At 41.3% G+C, this 22,096-nt stretch overlaps 1 protein-coding gene across 1 annotated transcript in view; it reads right to left on the bottom strand.

The window, feature by feature from the left end:
* The window catches only part of MEMO1 (mediator of cell motility 1), a 29,625-nt gene extending 10,418 nt beyond the window's left edge, over positions 1-19,207 (bottom strand). Inside the window, exons 1-6 of the mRNA XM_082049802.1 lie at positions 18,980-19,207; positions 6,912-6,993; positions 4,592-4,660; positions 2,526-2,638; positions 1,063-1,174; positions 14-156 (exon numbers count right to left, since the gene is read on the bottom strand). Coding sequence (XP_081905928.1) covers positions 14-156; positions 1,063-1,174; positions 2,526-2,638; positions 4,592-4,660; positions 6,912-6,993; positions 18,980-19,040 — 580 coding nt within the window. The 5' untranslated portion in view covers positions 19,041-19,207. The remainder of the gene's footprint in view (positions 1-13; positions 157-1,062; positions 1,175-2,525; positions 2,639-4,591; positions 4,661-6,911; positions 6,994-18,979) is intronic.
* Between the last annotated feature and the right edge of the window lie 2,889 nt (positions 19,208-22,096).

The raw sequence follows: 22,096 nt of genomic DNA, 5'->3' as shown, positions 1-22,096 counted from the left end.
ATGTGAAACTTACCCCAATGGCAAAAGTCAGAAGAAACCACAAAGAGGTTACTAGGATCAGCTAGGTATTTACTGAAGAGTTTTCCAAATTCCTGCTCTTTTGACTCACTCAGTGCTCCGACCAACACAGGAATAATAGTAAACTCATCCTTATGGCTTATAAGCAAAAGAAAAAATGTTGTAATTCAAGTAACATCTTAAGTTTTTTCAGGCCTTGCTAACTGAAATTGCAGAATGTTTCAAAAGTGCACTATTGAATTGAAGATACAGTTAATTTGGTAAGGTCATAGTAGGAAGTTGGTTTAGAACCTGAAATGACTTAAATTTCAGAAAACAAATCCCCCCCTGCCAACAGTATTAATCTTTGCTGCAAAGTGAAAACACCAGGCAAACAAAAAGAAAATACAATGAAACCAGCAATAAAGGAAGGATTGAATTCTCCCTGAATAGATCTGCTCAAAATAGTACCCAGATGCATACTGATACTCCAGGTAAAATTACAAATACTATGGAAGAAAAGTTAAATAAAGAGATGGGGGGCAAAACCCACCAGAAATTGACAAAAATTATCACCTTTTTCAAAGTAGTAATCTGAAATAGCAGGTATAAATGGAACCCTGATTTCCAAGCTAGCATTAAGGCTCCAACCAACCTTAAAATCCCCCAGAAAACACCTATTAGCATTTGAATTTCTTTCAGTCAATGCCTTGTGAAAACGAAAGATAATTTTAAAAAATCAACTCTTGAGAAAGATTCATCAAAGCATGTCTAATATTAACTCTATTAAGTCCACATAAACTTGTTTATTAAGGAACAGTTCCAATTTCAACACTCAGGTGTTTGCTCCACTCACAGTTTCTACTACAGTAACTAATCCCAGTCTCTGACTGTTTCCTCCCCAAAATTTTTATTAGGGGGGTGGGGGAGTGTGTGTATGATACACCATATAGGGTATTATATACCATAAAGGGTATTATTGCTTCCTACTACACTTCACACATAGTTCAAACATTTAATGCACACAATGCTCATTCCCACAGAATAAGTAATTAGCCCTAGTACCTTTCCATGGCTTTAGCAGTATAAGGCAAATGCATTTCAATACTGTGTTCATCTTCATCTGTCTGTAGGGACATACGCTCAAACATTCCAGTCTTCCACAATTCTCCATAAACTGAAATGAATTAAAGATCAGTTTTTACTACTTAAAAAAAAAAATCCAACACTGTAAAGCAAGCTACAGTGCATCTTTATCAGCATAAGCCCACTATAACAAATTACTTGCCTCCAAGCTGTCATCATAAACCACCCATTTTAAAATAAATTCAGGATTAAAATTACATTCAAGTCATTAAGATACAAACATAATTGATCCAGTTTACAAAATAAGTGTGTTAAATCAGTAACTTCATTAGTATATTGAGAAAAATTTTTGGTTATGACGCAAAATTTAAGTAACACTAATAAACATTTTTGAAAACATGCATGCATTTGCCCAGTCACTGAATTCTTACTTTCACAAATCACACTGTCATGTGTTTAAAACAAAAAAAAATGCTGATCAGCTGAGCCACTGCTGGATGTGTTGCTATTTAATACCATTTATTATTAACTGAATAATGACGTCTGGAGACAGTAAAAACTGGCTACGTAATCCACATTTATAAGTTAATTTTTCTACTCTCAAGTGTCCTTGGTGGTCTGCAGAATCACCTCTATATTTTCAAAACTCTCCACTGGATGAAGACTTTGATGTAGGGATGCACCTTCTTCTCCACTCCATGAAGGAGTTCTACAGAAACTGAAGCATTTGTTACCTAAGGAAATTTCCACAGGCACTATGTAAAAAGCCTGCACTAGCTTGCTTAATCACAGTCATAACGAAATAGCAACACATCTGCACTATCTAGCCCTTCTGAAAAAGATATTGTATTAAGTAGAATTACCTCTAAACACACAAAAGTCAAAATATCAAATTTATCTTCACTGCACCTTTAAGCTTAGTCTGAAAGACTGGTATTTCATGGACTAACAGTTCTGTAGGTACTCTGCCAGTTAAAAAAGTCACATGCAATAATGCATCCAAACAAAAGCAGCTTTTTTTCCTCTATTATAAATAAACACAAACCAACAAAAGCACTGTCTTTTTCTTTTAGACAGAATACTTCACAGAATAATGGAGGAGGTATGTAGTGGGCTATTATTCAAATGCAACACTTTTTAATTTTGAGATCTCTTTTAAAGATCGCTTGTCAAGAGGCACACACTCATTATGGAAAAGATAAAGACTGAGAATTCTTTACTTCCAGAAGCAAGATGTTATGGTTATAATATAACAAATGCCTGCAACCGGCAGGAACTTTCAGAAGTTCACTTTCATTGGAGTAAAACCAGTTTTATAACTGTATGCCGCTTAAAAGCAATGAAGTATCCAATAACAATGCGAGTGCCCTCAGCATGACAGTACCACAGTTCATAGTAAAGCCTCAGCAGTCTTCAAGATGTGAGCTTTATCATGCACTTACTCTTTTGGTCAATTCGGAGATCATACAGAGGTGTTCTATAAATGTCCACACTGGAAAGTGCACATCGGGAAAGGGGCACGTGATGGGAGGGCCCAAGAATGAAAACTTTTCGGCTACAACAGTTAACACAAAAGCCCACAATTTAGACAACTGCAATTGTACAGAGACTCGGTTTAGTGTAACAAGTTTAATAAAAATGTACAAAAGTGATACTTTCTGGTGGTTACCAACAGTGTTTTGCTCTGCTATGCATACAAGCACAGATCAGTCCGTGGCCTGGCCTTGCTCGGTATCTCCCAAACGATCATGAGATCAGTTCACTAACACTCCCCGGAGCCTTAAATCTCATAAGCAGGTTAATACCAGAGGGCACCCAGCAGCTAGAAATCTGTCTGGACTCATTTGGAGGCCGAATGACACGTTACAGCTCCTTAGAACAGATTTTTGGATTCTCTCCTTGGACCAACACAACCTTCAGTTACACACCACCTTCAACAACTACAGGTATGTGCCCTCAAATTAGGATTATGGATTTATCATCTATGCAGAGCTTTTCACTTAGTTACTTAATTAGCCTTACTTCACATTTCACCAAATTCAGTCTTAAGTCATTCTCAAATGCTGTTTTTATCCAGCTGTTGCATCAACAACAGGGACCTGGACCTGCACATGTGTAGCTTTAGCTGATACTGCAAGTTTTCATACATCATCATGATGTTATTTCTTCAAGTCCTCTCAGTTCCTGGCTCTTGATTAGATGTTAAGGGTCTCCTGCCACAGGACTTAAAGAAAAGAAGAAAAAAAAACCTACAGGAAATTCAGCTTTTTGGATTCACGATCATATTATCTTGTTTCTGGCACTGAACTAAAGGGGTGGGACACATGTAAATAATTTTTTTTCTTACACATGGAGTGCTATAGCAAGCTGTACTAAAACACTAACACTTTTTATAGAGGTCATAAAAACAAAATATCCAAATGTGCACTACTTCAGCTGAAAGATGAATCACCGGTCAATTCTAAACATGCCCTGTGGTAAAGTAGCAAATGATCCTGAAAGTTCAATCAACTCCATGTCACTGATCCTGGGGAATGCAACTTGTTCTAGAAATTTTAGAAAAACTAGTTATCTTCACTTTATTTACAATAGTTTAGAAAGAATCAAAACCATGGTCTTTGGAGACCATTACATGTTATCTCATAACCAACTAATAGCCAATTTTTATATTGACATCGCAAAATACACACTTTGAGTAAATACTGGAGATGTTTTAAATTTTTCTCATTTAAAAAAAAAGTTGCAGTCAGCAGAGCACATAAGAACTATATTCCTCAACATTGAATTACGGGATTCATATTTTCAGAGGCAGGCACAGGTTACAGTACCATGTCGTGCATTTTTTTAAATAATTTTTCTTTTTTTCACTGTTGTGCTATTAGAAACACAAGTCCACTTAAAATTATTACAGCAAGTAACTTCCACTGACTTCAAATATTATATACAGACACTGGTCACTTTCTCCACAGCAGAAGAGAATCCTGGTAGCACTCAGCCCATAATCCTGCACTGAAAAACCAATGCAGAATCATGGTCAAATACTTTAATATACTTAAAACAAACCTCCCAACAAAAACAAAACAAAACAAAAAAAAAAAAAGAAAAACACCCTGACACCAGTAAACAAAAAAAAAAAAAAAAAAATCCCAGCTTGGGCTTTTATAAAAGCAGTAGAACAACAAGCAATAAAATAAATTAAATGTTTTACCTGAAAAAATAATACCTTTAACCCCTCCTTTCTAAAAAGTTAGTTACCGATAATTCTCAATATGTTTTTTAAATATTGCTTCACATTTTCATTTTCAAAAATGCTACTTGTTTTTTCTTTTCTAACATCCAAACAATTTCAACAGATGTTAAAAGAGAAGTTATGCACAGAAAACTAAAAAGAGTAAAAAGTTGAAATTTGTTTACTTTGAGGTGTAAGAATGTAAAAAGCACATTCAGCTTTTCAGAAAATTGCAATAGCATTGCCTTATACTTTGTAAAGAAAAACTTTAATACTCACGTAATATTAGGATCCACTTGTTTGTAAGCATGGGCTGCACAAGAACCACAATAAGTATATCCTGCATGGCTGCAAATCAAGGTGTACAAAATGTTAACATGTTAAATATTGTTTAACTTCTTAATTATGTTGATATTGCTATTAAATGTTAATATCTTCAATATTATTTCTCTCCAATGCACTGGAAACAGTAAGAATGGTCCAAAATCAACTCCCAGAATGTCTGGAGAGCACTGTTCCTCTACTGATGTACGAGGGATGTGTTTGTTAAAGAACTATCAGTGAACATCTACTTGAAAGTTAGGAATTATGCCTACAGAGCAAAGCAACTTTCATTACTGTAAGAAATACTAGTAGGCAGACTACACTACTGCATATTATCAGAAACTCCTGAGAATGCCAAGAGTGCAGCCAAAAGAGCTGCTGCGGAAAGCCCTTCTAACCACACTCCAGTAACCGAATACGACAACAGCAAAGGGGTCCTGCAAGAGGAAATACATGTGACAGCAGATAGAGAGTAAAAATGCTCTGTCACCGAAGAAGGATACCTCAGCAGCAGAATGGACAGGCACAAGGAAAGCAGGGTAGCTTTTGCTGCAGAGAATGTTACAGGTGCTTTATCATTTCCTATCGCTCTGACCTGGAGCCTTTCTCGACCCCTGTGTGCCCCAGAACCATCCGGAATTATTCTGACTACTTTTTTCAAAGATCACATCCAAATCTTAAGACCCATTCCCTTCAAGACTGTTAAAAACAGCAGAAGACTCAGTCTACAGTGCTCAAAACATTAATGCCAGAGAACATTCATACCCCAGGGTCTCAGGCCAAGCAGTGGAGCACAGCCCACAGCCACCCCCCAGCACGGCCACAGCAGAAGGGCCATGCCCACGTTCCACAGTGCTTGGGTCACATCACCTCTGGAGCTCATCAAGAGCATCCATGACCCTTGGGCAACAGTTATTGATTTTGAGTCAAGTATATGCAACAACACGACTACAGCTTTCTGGATGGTGTTTTTAATTCAGTGACACTGAGAATGATATGTGTTCCAAGCCCTGGGACATACAGGATATTTGAGGATATGAGCTCCCCATTGACAGCATTGGAGGATTTTACATTTATTTATATGTATGTATGCAAACGTGCAAGTATATACATCCACAGAATGACACTGGGAGCAAGTTATCCTGAAAATTACCCTGGGGCTTTACTTCAGTGTCACTTCACTTATTCTGAAGAGCTCTGAAAAATATTAACATCCACGCTAAGGGGATGAACAGGAAACTGACACACAATGAGCAAGCAAGGTGTGTTATATGACAATGTCAAGGGAGCCTTCTGAAAGGTGCTACAGGTTTCTTCAGTCTTTTACAAAAATATTATTAGCCATACCCCACTTTACAGGTGGGAAAACAAAGGTATGGTTAATGAAAAAAATTGGTGAGACCATGGGAAGAATTCCAGCAGTTCTGGAAGAACTACCCCGGTTACCTACTCCACAGCTGAAGGCCTCTTTCCAGACATTCCTGTGAGAAAGACTAAGACAGATTTGGGACAATTCCTCCTGCACATTCAATACTATTATGGAATACTTCAAACATTATATCAATGCTATGTTAGCACAGGAAAAACATCATTTTTGAGGTGTTTTTCTAGTGTTTCCTTCCAACTCACAATAAATTGGAATGACCAACATACTTTTCTTATTATATGTTGCAACCATCTTCAGTAAATTGAATTCTAACTAACTAGCTTAGATAATTCTCATTTCCCCTGTGGACAAAAAAAAATCCCAACAGAACCAAACTAAAATAGGAGAAGTAAACCATTTTGAATAGCTGAACAGTATTTCATCACTTTTGTTTTAAGATTTGCAAAGTTTTTATTTCGGGGCCATGTTGGTGCTTTATTTGTTTTGTGTTGGATTTTTTTTTTTTTTGGGGGGGGGGGGAGAGGGGTGGTTGTTGTTGTTTTGGGTTTGTTTTGTTTGTTTGTTTAATTATGTGTAGCTATTCTATACTAGAAGTGCACTGACAGAGCTGCCATCTTTAGACAATGACTCCAGTAATACACCTCTTATCTGTCTTACTGGATCACAAGTGAATGTCATGTCTTCAGTCTATCAGCAAAAGAATAATCATACACCAAAATGTGCACAGACTTCTTCCATTCTATGCCATAGCCAAAACACATATTTAGAAACCACATGACATTCCTTTCAGCTAAAAATCAGCTTTTACCAGTCCTCAAAATCACTCAAAATACAGAAGCATTTAAATAATCAGGTATCGTATCTACTAAAACCAGATTTTAAACTTACGGTGCAATAATGGCTCTAGCAGGTCTCTTTGTGGACTGTACTTGAGAAAGCCAACCTTCTAGCTGTGCATTCAGCTGGGGTCCTATGAAGAGACAAGGAAATACTGAAGCCATAAAAGAATCTATTATACCTCAAAGATCAACAAATAAAGTCCAATAAGTTTTAAATCATCTTAAACATGAAAGCCTGTGTTTAAATCTTAAAACAAACAAACAAAACCCAAACCACAACATGCCGGTAATGTTGAAGGTTACACTAGGAAAGTTTCAACCTTGTAGTCCAGGAAATTATTTTATTGCATATCCAAACACACACTTGTTTTTTGCACTGTGGACAGATGCTCATACCACTTCATCGTTAGAAAGGATGGCTGCTGATCTTAAACGAGAGGCTAAGAGATGACTGATTCCTCTGGTAACCATATTTGCAGAATTCAGAATTAAAAAGTTAATGACCTATGACAAGAGAGCCCAATATGGGAAGATGATATAATACAAAGGCCTCACATACTGAGATGGTGGCCAATGGCTGCGTTACTTAGTCCTTTGTCATTACCAAGTGAGCATAGGAGCAGAACACAAAGCACACTGTACACTGGAAAAACTGTAAATACACAGAAAGCAGCTAAAAGAGAGAAAACATCGTGCTTGTACCAGACCAGTTCCTCAACAACTACTGATCAACAAATACTATTAAGTACACATAATTCTTGGCAACATTAAACTTTGAAAATTGGTCAACCCAAATATTTAATTAAGTAAATCCTGTCCCTCAACAAGTAGCAAATAATTCAATTAGCTGACACGTGATAAAAATGCCTTTTAGAAATATAACATTAAAAAAACGCATTTTGGTATTTCCCATCACAAAGAAAACTTTTTGATGTAAAGCCACTTCTGAAGAAGCCAGTCAGGCAAATACAGCACAATACTCTTTATATTAAAGAATACAAAACAAACTTTCAAGTAAAACTCATTCAACTGCTATTGTTACAAGTAACATGTCATTAACAAAGAAAGAGATGCACTTTTTTAAGCTGACATTGTGCTTTTGACAGGACTGTACGTCAGCAGAGCTTATCTGTAAAGTACGGTGCAATAAGCTGCTTTTCTTCTGGCACGCACATTGCACATTTCTATATCTTGCCCATGCAGGTATAAAACCATCTCTTGCCAGAAAAAGTCAAAATCAAATAAAATACCTGAAACTATTTCATAACAATGACCTGAGCTGCCTAGATCTCAAACTGACAGCTCTCCAAAGGGCTGATAAGAGCTACAGAGAACCAGAGAAAAGATGCCAACTTTTCTGGAATCAAATCAGTCGTTCACCAATGATGGCCAAAAAGCTATTTCTAGAAAGCTGGGGAGGGGATGTACCCAAGCCACATTTTTAAATAGAAAACCTAAATTCATGTTTTTAATGAAAGAAATGATTTCTTCTGGGGTTGTGAAGAATCGTACCTTTTTACATGAACTAGTGCAACACTGTTTTCCTAAGCCTACAATCACCATGAATGCCTTAGGTGCCATCTACAGCTCTAACAGGGCAAAAAAAGTGATGCTGATTAGCTGCTGTCACTGTTGTAATATTTATTAAATGAAGAAATTGTAAAAACACCAAAACAAGAAACAAAAACCAACTAAACAACAACACAAACCACACCCCAATTTTGTTGTGCTGCTTCTGTTGCTTGGGAAATTACAGGCAGTAGAGCCATGCAATCTGGAGATAAGGATAATGACATCTTAGAAAATGGAGTCTGCTGGCAAGCCTAAATAAAAATACACAGGTCTCAATTTCCATCCTCTTTCTAAGCTACTAGGAGACTAACAAAACAGTACTCTGTCACAGTCTTATCACTTACATCTTTTACATACTTGAAAATGAAGACACAAATCACTTCAAAATTTGACTTCCTAATTCTCCCAAAGTACACAGAAGTATAAAGTACTTTCTGAATGAAGCTCTTTAGGAGAAGACAATTTTTTTCCCCAACACCTACTACCCAGAGATCTGGAGAACACATGGCTCTGCCCCAGCTGACGCCTTCTTCTCCAAGGAGACACACAGGCAAGGCAACAGCACAAGGACCAGAACCTCTCAAAACAAAGCAAGAAAGTCTTGGGATGACTCTTCCCCAACACAGCACAGGACTTGGCCTTCCTCCAGCCCTTCTTTAGCAAGGGTTTTTGATTAAGAAGGTGTTTATGGTGATTTATCTTAGGTTAAGATAAATCAGGTAACTTTCCAAACAGTTCAAGTTCAGAATCTCTGGTAATTTCCTAAAATTCCATACGATTGTTCAAATCTGGCCAAAACTCAGTGGAGTAGCAGAGTAAGATTCTCAGGTTTGCTTAGTCTGCTATCACAGACTCTGACAAAGTAACAAACATTAATTTCCTAGAGGCAGTAAAATAACAGATCTGTGTGACCCAAGGGATGAAACTTCTGTCAACATTTACATAAGGACCAGGTGACACATATGCTTTCAGATTTCTTTACATTTAATGCAATTACAAGGTGCCTTTTTAGATCATTAACTCTGACCTAATGTAAGTTTCCATATCAACTTACAATTTTTGGTACTATTTTAATAAAACGTGTAATCAAATCTGTCTCTCCAAAGGACTAACAGAGAGAACAGAGAATACAACATATCCCCCTGACCTTTTAGCTAGAGGAAAAAAAAAAAAAAAATTAAACAGCACCCAAAAGAACTGACAGGAGGATATTCTAAAACTGTAATTTTCTTGTTACTGAATTAGCATCAACTTTTTGTTGAAATGTTCAGACAGGTTTTTCTTCCAGCTTATCAAACATGACAATGCTTAAGGCTAAAGTCAAAATATTTGAATTGGATATACAAAATATAAACAAACCCACATTATTACAGCAGATATGCTCTGCCATATGGAATAGTATTACAGAAGACAAGTGGCTTCTTCATGAAGAGCTCTATTAGTAAATTCCTTCATACGTAAACTTCAGTTAAACTGGAAAAAAGCCTTTGCAAATAGTCACTGAATTTAACTGCAGTAGATTTCCCCCACCTAAGGTGACAAGTGCAGGTGAGGAACAGCACAGCTGCCTATGGATCCTCCTGCCACAGGGGTGGAAGGACAAGTCCCCGTCCCTTGAGCCACAGGCAGGATGCCCAGCAGGAGAAAGCCGGCAGGATGAGCGCAACCGGGTTTTTAAAGCTAACCTGGGCACAAGGACAGAAAGCCTTACAGATGCAACAATCAATATGCTTTAGCACTAATACTGCAAGATCAGATCTTTTATTGATTAAAGGAAGATTAGGCAGCAAAATATGGACTTCACGGAAAACATTAGGACGTGCATTTCAATCCTATGAAGCAAGGTATAAATATAGGTATGTAACTAAAGAATGCTGACATTATCCATGATATTTCACATCCTGTTTTGTTTTGGAAACTGCCAGAAGTTATGCCAAATTAAAAATAATTGTAAGCACAGACCAAGACTCCACTAGACAAATTTATGGATACAGCTAAAGGCAGAATTTGTTCAAATATCTTGCCTAAAAGGATAAATTATTTTTAAAATCAACATTATCCCCTCACAAAAGACTGAAGTAACCAAGAAGGAATTCTTCCACGTTAAATGCATGCCAGTGTTACCCAATGAATAATAACCCAAAGACATCTGGTAGTCACATGCTTTGGTTCTTCACCTCCATTTACAGCTGTCACAGCCCAAGCTTTGTGGGTTAAGCCAACCCAGCACATTCTTTCCACGGCCAAACTCACCTCCTCACATGAGACTGAAGTGCTCAGATGCCAGATGTCAACACAACACAATGGCAATTTGCTCCTGGCCCAGCAGCCACCATTACTAGTGCAAAACCTGCCTTTTCAGACTGCTAAGGACTTGTTCCAAAACCTCGGTCTCAGTATATGTGGTGGGGTTTTTTTGTTTGTTTGGTGGTGGGTTTTTTTAACTGTTGTTGTGTTGGTTTTTTTTTTTTTAACTGGAAGAACATAAACCTCAACCAAAATTTTGAGCAGCACCAGTGAAAACTGCTCAGTGTGTTCAGCACTCTCAACAATGCAAGTGATGCTGGAGCACAATAAGAGCAATGCCACAGTCCCCAGCTTTTACACTTTTACCCAACACCTTTACTTGTCTAAGCATGTCTCCTGCCCTGTAGTAGCCAATATTTTTTTCTGAGCCTTACTCCTTTTATCTTTTCATTTTACCTATAAATGAAAAAGTCTACACCCAAAAATACTTCTAATAAATATTACAGTGCATGTACTAAGAAGTAAATGAGTCTTTTTTTCTTGGAGGGTGTTAGAAAAAATAAGGTAAGTAACACTGAAGCTTTGAGGGCTGGCACACTATTAGTTTAATAACTGGAACTAAGGGAACTCCCGTCTCCACAATTTTGAATGTGAATCCAAAACATCTAATTCAATTGTCAGGTAAACTCCAATCTTAAAAAGTGACAGAGGACTAAATAGTTTCTCTTTTTAGTGAAAATTGCAGAAAGTTTAATGATTTTTTTTTTTTTTTAAAGAACACAGGTCACACCTGAAAAAAATCTTTGTTTCTCACTGCAACAAAAGCCAAATCCTTGAACAAAGTTTTACCTGTGCAAAGACTAGAATGTGTCAGGAATAGGTGATTTCCAAAAACTCATGGTGCTGAGCACATTCTCTACTGCTAGCATGTACTCTCTTCCAAAACTGATTACTGATGAAATGGTGATACCAGCCTACAAGCAAGGTGAAATTTACTTATGCAAACTATAGGACTGTGGGGAAAAAAATTACACCAGTGCTACTTAAGCTCTTATTACACACATTGCAAGATAAACATAAAACAGCAGGTAATGATTAAATGGGGAAAAATAAAACTGAAGCCACAACAGAGACACTGAAATCTGCTTTAGTGGCAATTCTCGCTTCCATGTCCCTGTTTTCCAGTATTCTACCAGCTCTGTTATGTCCTTTACTGGAAGTTATTCAGAAATAAATAATCAAACTGTAACTTCACTGGTTAAGAATATCAAAAAACATGCACCTACCTAGCTTTATAAAACACCCTCCCAGTTTGGTCATTCAGAGATCCAAACAAATGACCTTCTGTTTTACAGCTCTGTGGAAGTGATTTTGGCTCTAATACATGCTACATGTAACCTGAATTTGTGAAAGTATTCACTAGGTGATACTTGCAGGCCTGTTTTAATAATACCAGTATTGCACAAAATGTGAAGGCTTTTTTCAATTCCAATTGTACAGTAAAAGTTGAATCTACATTCTTTACTTGGAGCACCCTGATTCTGACTGCATTTAAGTGATTCAGCTAGAAATATTAGCCTGGAAATTGCACTTAAAATTATTCCAGTACACAATGTTAAATAATACAGTCTGCATATTAATATTGTGCTCCATTATTAATTAATGGAAGAGCCAGCAACGACACATTCACTTTCCCCATAAAATATCTAAAAAAGATAGAAGACCAAAGGGAAAGAAACATTACATTCAGTATTTAATACTGCAGAGCAAATACAAATTTGCAAGACACTATGATTAGTTGTTCTCAGATTGCAAGGTAAGAACAGTTGTATTTGCAATGCTCCAGCTAATGTCACAACATTAAGGTTTCATGATCAGTACATTAATTATCCTGCTGCTGCAGAAAGCTCCTTTCACTACAACAGAGATCAGGTCAAAACTTTCATTTCAGTGACCCTCACATGCTTTTTACATTTTTTCCTGGGTCCATTTGTCCATGACCATCTACAAACAACACGGTGATTCATTACATTATGTTCATGGATGGCCTGTGATGAGTTCTTCGAATTTTGGGGAGCATGCCAGGGTTCTTGGCACACCAGAGTTAAGCAGTTTCAAAAAACTCTTTTATGATATAGTGATGATCTTCCTCAAGCCCACATCTGCATTCATAGTCTAACAACACACAAGACTGCACACATTATTATATTTCCTTCTATCCGCTTCAGCAACTGCAGGGCCTCAGATCCAACACACTACAGAGAAGAGTTTCTGTTCCAAGATAAGGTAGGATGCAGCTACCCTGAGAGTCCATGAAAGATAGCCCAGCAGCCATGTTTGCCCTCAGAAACCACGACACCAGAAACCACATATTCAGCAACATCATGGCAGTGCAGGAACAGTTCTAACCGGTGCACACACTTTCTCTGATGCTGATGAGAAGTTCCAGCTTGTGCCAACAAGCACACAAGTGCTGGGACTACATCATTACTCATGGAAGTGGACACTTTCATATCACTATAAAGGCCCCCAAGCCCCAGAAGGTGCAAGGTGAGAAAAGCGGGACTATCTCAGAATCACTGCTATTGCACATTGAAGCTGGCTACCTCAAAGAGCTATTAAGAGAGTTAGTGGGTTTTGCCATCAGTATTTGGTACAAAGGCAGCAGAAAAGCATTAGTGCAGGTCTTATTGAGGATTACAAAAGAATACAAGAGACTGTAAACATGCTAAAATAGTGGCCAACTTTGACAGAAATGTAATTTCTAAAAAGATCATTCATGGCACACCTTTTCATTTATTTTCTGATTTGCAGAAGCTCTTTGAAGTATTATCCTTTCCAGCTGATCTAGACACCGTCAGGCAGACCTCAGCCCTAAAGACAAGTTCTGAACATCCCTGGTTCATGACAGCCAGTTATTCAGAAGTCGTGGTATTTTTTGTCCAAACGTGTTAGAAGTGTAATCCTTAAAATACTAGCTTCAAGAGGTCAGTGCCTACTTCCTTTAGGGTTCTTTCACTTACAAGCCAGTGCAGCAGAAAACAAATTCAGAAAACAAGGGTACCATGAGGTTTAAACTCTCTTCAAACATTTATGTGGAGATAGACCCTTTACTTGGCTCATCATAAAAAATAGTTTGGAAGACAATACGCACAATGGCCTTTCAAGTCAACACAGCAATTACTCGCCAACTCACATTTGCATCAATAAGCGTATGGAAATTAAGATTCTCCTAGTTCAAATGACGTGGCATAGGTTACCAGAAAACACACTTGTGACCACTATGACTTGGTCAAGGAAAACAGAGTAATAGGCCATACCCAATACAACTTGTTTTGCAGGGCATGTTTCAGACCACGTAGCACTGTTATTTGCACACACTCTCAAGTCCATTTTACTTGCATAATTTGGAATAGCTTACAAAAACCCTTTGTGTTTTGTCTGTATCAGCATGCTGCAGACTGGGGAAAAGTTGAGACAAGAGGACTTAACAAACACTTTAATAAAGAGTGGTACAGTATTCAATTAGCACTTCCAGAAGCCAGGCAAGGCAGGCCAGCTGCCAGTGAATAAACCATGTTAAGCATCCCAATGTGTCACATCTCACTTGTAATGGCACACTATACAGGAAAAAAGATGCACATACACTCATGTTTATTTTCATTTCAGGAGTGTATGTATTGATTCCACACAGAACCACTCAGCACTTACAGAATCTACTCACACGGAGGAGTAAATTGGAGAGAGCAACCACACTTTGTCCTGCAAATGGTCTGTGCTCAGGATAGCGTGTCATTCCCATTACATTTCAGCTGCTCCTTTTGTATCTAGGAATGTATCTGTCTGGCATTCAAAATCATGGGAAATTATCTCATTTTTCTTTCAAGTTGTCCTTAATCTTCCCTTTCCCCCTGCTGGTCAAAATCAATTTTTCAAGAGGTCTGGACGCTAGGTGGTTGAATTAACCCAGCAAGAATGAGACTTTCTTCCAAAAATAAAACAGAGTGTAATATATTTCACCATACAACAGTGATACTTAAAAAAAAAAAAAAAACAAACAAACAAACAAAAAACAACATGACAGCAGTGCAACAGGGTGATACTTTTATACTTTTATTTACATGGTGTGCTTTTATCTCACTTTTGCAAGTGTTTTTAGCAGCCACCATACACTAGGTTGCTAGTCCCCAGAAGCAATGGCATGCCACATACAATTTCTTATTTTTTTTTAAAGCAGACATACAGATCCAGGTCTGCAAGTGAAAAAAATATGTTATTTACACCAGAGGCCTACTATCAGCAATGGTCGTAGCACTATATCAGTTTGGAAACTCAGCTGTTCCATACTCAGTTCTCCTGCTAAGTAGGAGGAAGCAACACTGACCAAACAGACCTCATTGTCAGTTTGCTGTCAGATAAATGCTCCACAGGTCCACATCTAAAGTCCATTAAGATGCTACAAGGACCAACGTGGAACAAACGTGAACTTCCCCACAGCAGGAATTCCAGAGGATACGGTTATCATTTGGGTCCAATTTTCCCTGCTGAACACTACTTCAAAAAAGTATTAAGGAACTTGCTTTTTAAATTTTTCTTTACAACAGGACATCATGGATGAAGAAGTTAAAGGCTAACAAGACCATGAAGCCCATCTTCCCCGCTCCGTTTCTCAGCTTTATCAAGTGAGTAGGAAGTAGTGAGCTTTGTGCTTCGGACCTCACTTCTCTCTAATAACAAGTTGTTTACTTATAGTTAGATATGACATTCTAATGCGGATGTGCCTGGATGTGCATTATTGTATAGCCAGTCTTATTCGCTCTAAAACTAACTAGTATCGTACAATTAGGTGATGTATTCATCCTAGAATGTAGTACATATTTATATTTTCCAAGGCAGAACTTAAGCAGTGAATATCCCATAGCTGGAGAAAATAAGGGAACAAGAACCTGAAGCAATTGCTGCCCTACAGACATGAGCAGTCTCTACAGAGGAGAAGTGGTATTTCTTCTAAACCCTCTTACATACGTTACATTGACCCTCCATGAAGTGTAGTACCTCCGGCTTACATGGTTGTGGCTTCACCTCTGATATTGCTTCCACTCCTGGAGCACAGAGGAGCCAGTTAATCCAGTTCAAGGATATCCTCTGGCCACAAACGCTGGTTTGCATTTTGGATCCACCCTTTGTCTTCTCCCTCAGCCAAGTTCAGTCCTTCCTTCCGAGAGCTGACTTCTACAGCCAGATCTTGCAGATACAGTTTTTTTAAGCATGGCAATGGGTGCTCTACTTTTGCAGTCAAGCCCTGCCCTGATCCAGGACCCCATGTAGCATCCTGGGTGTTTTGTTGACGTTCTACCCTCAGGTACCAGGCACCTTGGGATAAACCGCCATTCAACTGATATCATCCTCACACAGCCCCTTTAACATGCTTTCAGACACCATGATTTTGAACACATCCTTCAAAAATCATGCTTCTCATTGCCCTTTCAGACACGTAGAGAATATTAATGCAGTCATTTTAACTATGGAGCAGGATGAGGGTTTCCAGGGCATCTGCTTGCCCTGTGTAATTCAACTCAGCTCTGTAGAAAGACAGCAGTTTTCCGGAAAAGGGAAGCTTAAATGCTAACCCGTTTACATCTAACCAAGCAAATAGCTTCTGGGCCAAAGCACAAAGAGAGTAAGCAGGAGGACTTGACAACAGAATCCACAAAGATTCACCATAATGCACTGAAGGACTATCACAATTCAAACTCTAATCCCTGCCCCAGCTTCATCCTTGAAGCTATGCAGGTTGAAACCACGTGGTAAAATCCAGACTTTCTTCAAATAGTACAGCTGAGGAAATAAGCCTTGGTTTGAAATAGCAGATCTTATGTGAGTCTGCCCTAAAATACAGGAAGATTTTAAGTTAAGGCTATGATGAACACATCATTACCCTCTTGGTCCCCCCATCTGTCTCCTCCTGAGTTTTGATGGACTCTCCTAAATGGTGAACAAAAACTAGTTTTCAAGCAGCAAGTAATGGGTAGTCCCTGTCTTGCTGAACAGGGAGAATTCCTGCTCTCACATACCCTATGTAAACAGCACTAGCTAGTTATATAGCAAAAGACATAAATGTTCTTTTCTTGCTTAAGGAAAATCCTACACAGGAAAATGAAACACACTTCCCAAAACTCCACCCTATGCAACATCAACCACTTACTCCCACCACACACTCTCCAACAGTTACAATTTAACTCGTCAGAAGTACAGTCACCATAACTCGTTACAACATGATTCAGTTTGGGGTTATTTTATACAGTGTTAAGCGTCTGGCAACCAACCCACACCTCCTCCACAAGGAATACCCAGAGGGCTGCCCAAAACCAAGGGGAACAACATGCTTTTGGATGTCCCATTACAGACAAGTAGTACTGGCCTAACTAGTCAAGCAGACTTAACAGGGTGTAGTCTTAACAAAATTATGCACTGAATTCATACAGAAAAGAAAACATCATCCATGCCTCTTAAATTAATTATGGAAAAAAACCCCACCTTATTTGCAGGTATCCAACAGTAACTTGATATGAAGTCCAATATCAAACAATCTACAAAATTTATGCGTAAGGTCATCTAGCCATTCCACATTGTAAATCCATTTTCTGCCTTATTCATAAATGAAAATATAATAGTACAAGAAAGTTGAGAAGTCTTACCACAAAGCTTCACCGTTCTGATGTCTTTGTACATATTTAAATCTGTACTTTTGACATGATTTTGTTGGCTTTCTGTAAACACAGTACTACCTACCTTTCTAGAGCACTGTGAAAAACTCTAATTGCAAGCTATCAACACTGGATGAAGATTTGAGGCCAGTTTTGTAATGGGCACAAGTTATGTTTGAAATATTAAGACTTGGAAGGAAAATAACCATGCTCTATTGTTGTCTAGAAACTGCTTACCCATCATTTGAAGCCCAGCTACCCGTCTCACAATCAGCATCTTCCTGTTATCCTCCCCCCTGTATTTCTCTTCTTCCTTTCCAATTTTTGCCTCATGTTCATTAATTTGTGGAGAAGAGGAAAAACCTGTATCTATTATAACCAAGATAAGTATATGACTTTTCACATCTAGTTTTTCTTAAGTGTCAGTATAGGAACCTGAATGCATTTCTTTCTTTAATTGTATCCCTCACCTCCCTCTGAACTATTGTTCACAACAGCCTCTTGTTCATCTAAGCTTGTTCTGCTGCAGTTCTGTAATGACCTCTACTCCTGAGGCCAATAAAAGACGATCCTTTACAAATCTCCTTATTAGCAGCTCTGAAAATACAAACGTGCATCCTATCCACAACAACAGAGTTCTAGCCCCAAACCCAAGGAAACTTATTTCCAAATGCGTATGCGTTACCGCGCCATTATTACACGTTTCTGTCTTTTTTTGGGAGGGCAAGCAGTAGCCCTCCCTCCAATGCACCATGTCTTTCTTCTATTCTTTTTCTGCAACTACATTTTTAAGTGGACAGAGCCCATTTTGAACTACTGCTTTATAACTCTTCACTACTACTAGAGAAAGCGCTCTGGAAGAAAGGACGGAAGCTCATCTTGGACTACAAAAAGTGAAATAAACCTTTATTTGCACCCCAACCCATCACCTGTCTCCTAACCCTGCACGCACCCCAGACACCCTGTGTTCTCTCAGTAACACAAAACCAACACACCAGAGCACTCTGAAATATCGACATCTGTTCGTGTGCTCTGACCCCCGTGAAGTGCAGTCCTGGGTACGATACCCACGCTGGCTCTGCCACCGCTGCCTTCAGACAGGGAGCTGCAGCAACGCGCGTCTCTAAGGCGGGGTCCAGCACCCCCGAACACCCGGGGAGGCCGATCCCGCCCTGGCCACGCTCAAACACCGGCCTAAGGGCGCGGGCAGGCGCGAGGCCGGGCGACAGGCGCCGCTGCCCCGGTGCAGGCTGCCGGGCCGGGGGCCAGCGGCGCCAGGCCGGTGTGCTCGGCTCCCCGAGACGCACGCTACGGCCACCGGAGACACCTCGACACCCCCGCCCTAGCTCTGCCCGCCCCACCGGCCTCCCGGGCCGCTCCCCGCCGGCGGCCGGGCCCGGCAGCCCCTCAGACTCCCCACCCATTCGCCGGGCCCGAGAGTCCCACAACCCCCGGCCCCCCTCCGCCCGCCATGTGCCGGCCGCGCCGGCGGGGGCGGGGCTGGAGGCCCCTCCCCGAGCCCGGTACCGGCGGCGGAAAGTGCTGATTCAGCCCCCGCCCCCCGCCGCGCTGCGGGCCGCAGCGCCGGTACCTGAGGCTGTGTACCAGCTGCCGGCGTGGCTGGCCTCCCGGCAGAGCACCCGGTTGGACATCTTGGTGCCGGAGCCGCCTATGGTGTTCGGGGGAGGCGGTGGGGGACGGGCCCGGCCGCGGCGGCGGCGCTGCTCCCCCTCCTCCCCCGGCACGGCCCGGGCCCCGCGGGCGGAGGCGGCGCTGCCGGCGGCGCCTCCGGGCGGGCGGGCGGGCGGCGAGCGGGAGGGGGGCGCGCGGAGGCGGCGAGCCGGGCGGCGCGGGCCGGGGGCGCGGTGCCGCGCGCGGCCGCAGGCGGTCGCCCCGCGGGGGGGGGCGCGGGGAGGGGACGCGGGGACAAAGCCCGAGGCCGCCGCCGCCGCCGCCAACTCCGCGCTGGCAAGTGGGGGGGCGCGAAGAGAAGGAGGCCGCGGCAGCAACTGGGTTTGGCCCGGCTCGGCTCCCGTGGACTAGGGGCCGCACAGGCGCTGCTCCCTCATTGGCCACGAAAGCAAAAGCCTCGCCGCCATTGGCCGCCCTGTCTCGCCGTTCTCGCCCACCGCTTTGACAAGCCCGGAATGGAGCGGTGCCGCCTCTTGGGCAGGGGGGAGAAGGCGGGGTTCGAAGGGAGAGTCCGCCTCGGATTGGTCGGCCGCGTTGCCGTGGTGATCGCTTCTGGCCTCGCTGATTGGCGGGGCTGTGTCTCCGTGGTGGAAGGGTAGATTACGAGCGCAGGTCAGACCAGGGGAGGCCGGTCCGGGGGGAGCGAGCCGGGACCGTGGGGGAGCTCCGCCCCATGCCCCCCCCCCACCCCCTGCATGCCTCGCGGGTGGCGGTTACCCTCACGCGACACCGCCGTTGGGGGCGTGCGGCCCCCGACCCCTCCGCTCCGGCGGGTCAGGGCGAGGCCGGCTGCTGAGGGGAGGGCGGTGTTCTGGGGGACGAAGCGGCGCTTTCTGGTGACTGGGGTTGTCCCCTTTGTTGTGAGGAAACAACAATGCAGCGTCCGCTGCCTCCTGTGCCTCAGCCCTAGGCGGCAGCTCGGATTCCGAGGGCTCGAGGGTCAGCGGGTTCGGGCCGACAGAACGGGCAGGTTGCCGGGCTGAAGCTCCTTGTTACTGAGCTGGCACAGTTACTTTCCTGCGCCCCCCTGCCCGTTCCATTATGGCTTCGGTACCGTAGTGTGCAGTGAGGGCTGCGGGACCACGTTTGTGTAGGAGTCCCCAGTTGTCCTCAGCTTAATCCTTCCCCACCTAATCTTTTTTATTAGCTTGGTGAATGGACTGCTGCCATGGAGACATCAAGCATAGCTCAAAATGACTAATAACGCAAAACTGGAAAGGGGAGTATGGCCAGTAATAAAGGGAGAAAGGGAAAAAGCAGTTTCAGCCACCGACGTGTGAGATGCAACCAGGAGAGAGGGAAACCACAACAGGAGAGATGAGGGGCTGCAGTCATTAAGGTATTCAGACCGACTGATGCTTTGTGAGGTGGAAAATGTATGGCACAGGTCAGGAATCACATTCTCCGTATGTCTTTTTATTATTTGAAAAGTCCTCCAGCCAGTTATAAATGCAGGCAAAATACAGAGCTTTTGTTTGGTTGGTTTTTGGTTTGGTTTTGTGTGTGTGTTTTTGTTGTTGTTTTAACAGTAAAACAAAGGAAAGGAGCAGGAGAAAGGCATTATTTGCATTATGTCTTGAAGATCAAAATGGCTCATGCTGCAGAGATGGCTGAAGTCATTTTTATCAGTGAGGATCCTCCTCTGCACCCATAACACTGGCCTCCCAGTGTAGCTGAGGGGCAATAAGCACTGAAGTCTCCAATTACTAATATTTGTAATGGGTTGTCATGAGGAAATGGGACCTGACTAGCAAATGTCTAGCATTTTATATAGCCTTCACTGCTCTATCTGTCCTTAGAGTATTCCATTGTTATTTTACAAATAGTGTGTTGAAAAAGGTTAATGTGGATTATAACTGCTGCTTAGACTGGAAGAACTATCCTGCCTGACTGCTTTAACATAAAACTCTATTGGCAGTTGTGATACCCATTTATGACTCTCAAATCTTTTACATAAACTTCAGTACTGGGAATAGTTCCTGAACAGACTACTAATCCCTCAATAAAGTTAACTAAATGCAGTAGAGGATAAATTTTACTCCATTGAGAAAAATAAATATTGTGATTATATACTTAAAAAAAAGATCATGCCAGCATATAGTTCAAGATTTTAATGCACCACTGTTCCCCAGTCCACCAAGACCAGTTAGAGGAGGCTGCTAGGAGGAACATCTTAGGAGAACTGGAGGTTAAAATAATTTTTAATTTTATGGTATTCCTTTCTGTCACTTAGAGGAAGAGCTTTCAAGTCTGCTAAGTGCTTTCCCTCCGATGAAAATAAAATAGAAGAACTTCCTAGTGGTAATCTAGATGGTGTAATGAGTAAACACATTTTATAAGTATTTTCTTCTGGGTTTACTACCTTTCTTTATGTAGCGTTTTTTTCCTCTTCACCTTCTAAAATTTCTTAAATACATTTTGTTGTTGTTGCTGCATAACTCTTGGGCTGGATCCCTTTTCTCCTTGTGCTTCCTTTTTAAGTTTCCTTCTCCTTTGCTTTCCTCATTAACATTTATTTCATTGTGTGTAGATTTTTCTCACCTAGATTACGTGTAGATTAGGATGAAGTTTTTTCTTTATGTGAACTCTGTATAGATGCAGAGGAACAATTGCAACTCAGTGTCAGCAGGTCACAGAAAGCACAAGGTTTTTTTCCTAATAGGTAGATTGTGGCACATGCCACAAACACCGTGGCTGCCTGTTTTCCAGTGAGTTTCTGTCCTCTGTTACCCACTAGCACTGTCAATCCAGAGCCCATTGAAGCTGGAGGATATCCTCCTCTGTTTCTGCCTGTTCCTGCCAAAGCTTGTCATCCATCGTACTACAGTACTACATAGTTCCCTCTGGCAAAAGTGACAGTAGGATTTTTTTCTTTGTTCCCTATCACAGGTGGACATAATGCCACTGAGCAGTGTTTAGTGATTTCGGGGTTCCTCTTTTTAAACTTCTATCACCTCCTGATCACGGATTGTTTCTTTGTTTAAGCGCTGGTGACACACTCCCTCAGTACCATATA

Source organism: Streptopelia decaocto, assembly GCF_964273445.1.
Source record: "Streptopelia decaocto genome assembly, chromosome: 3".
NCBI lineage: Eukaryota > Metazoa > Chordata > Aves > Columbiformes > Columbidae > Streptopelia > Streptopelia decaocto.
The sequence above is the reverse complement of the archived record's forward strand: the minus strand, read 5'-3'. Positions and strand labels throughout refer to the sequence as shown.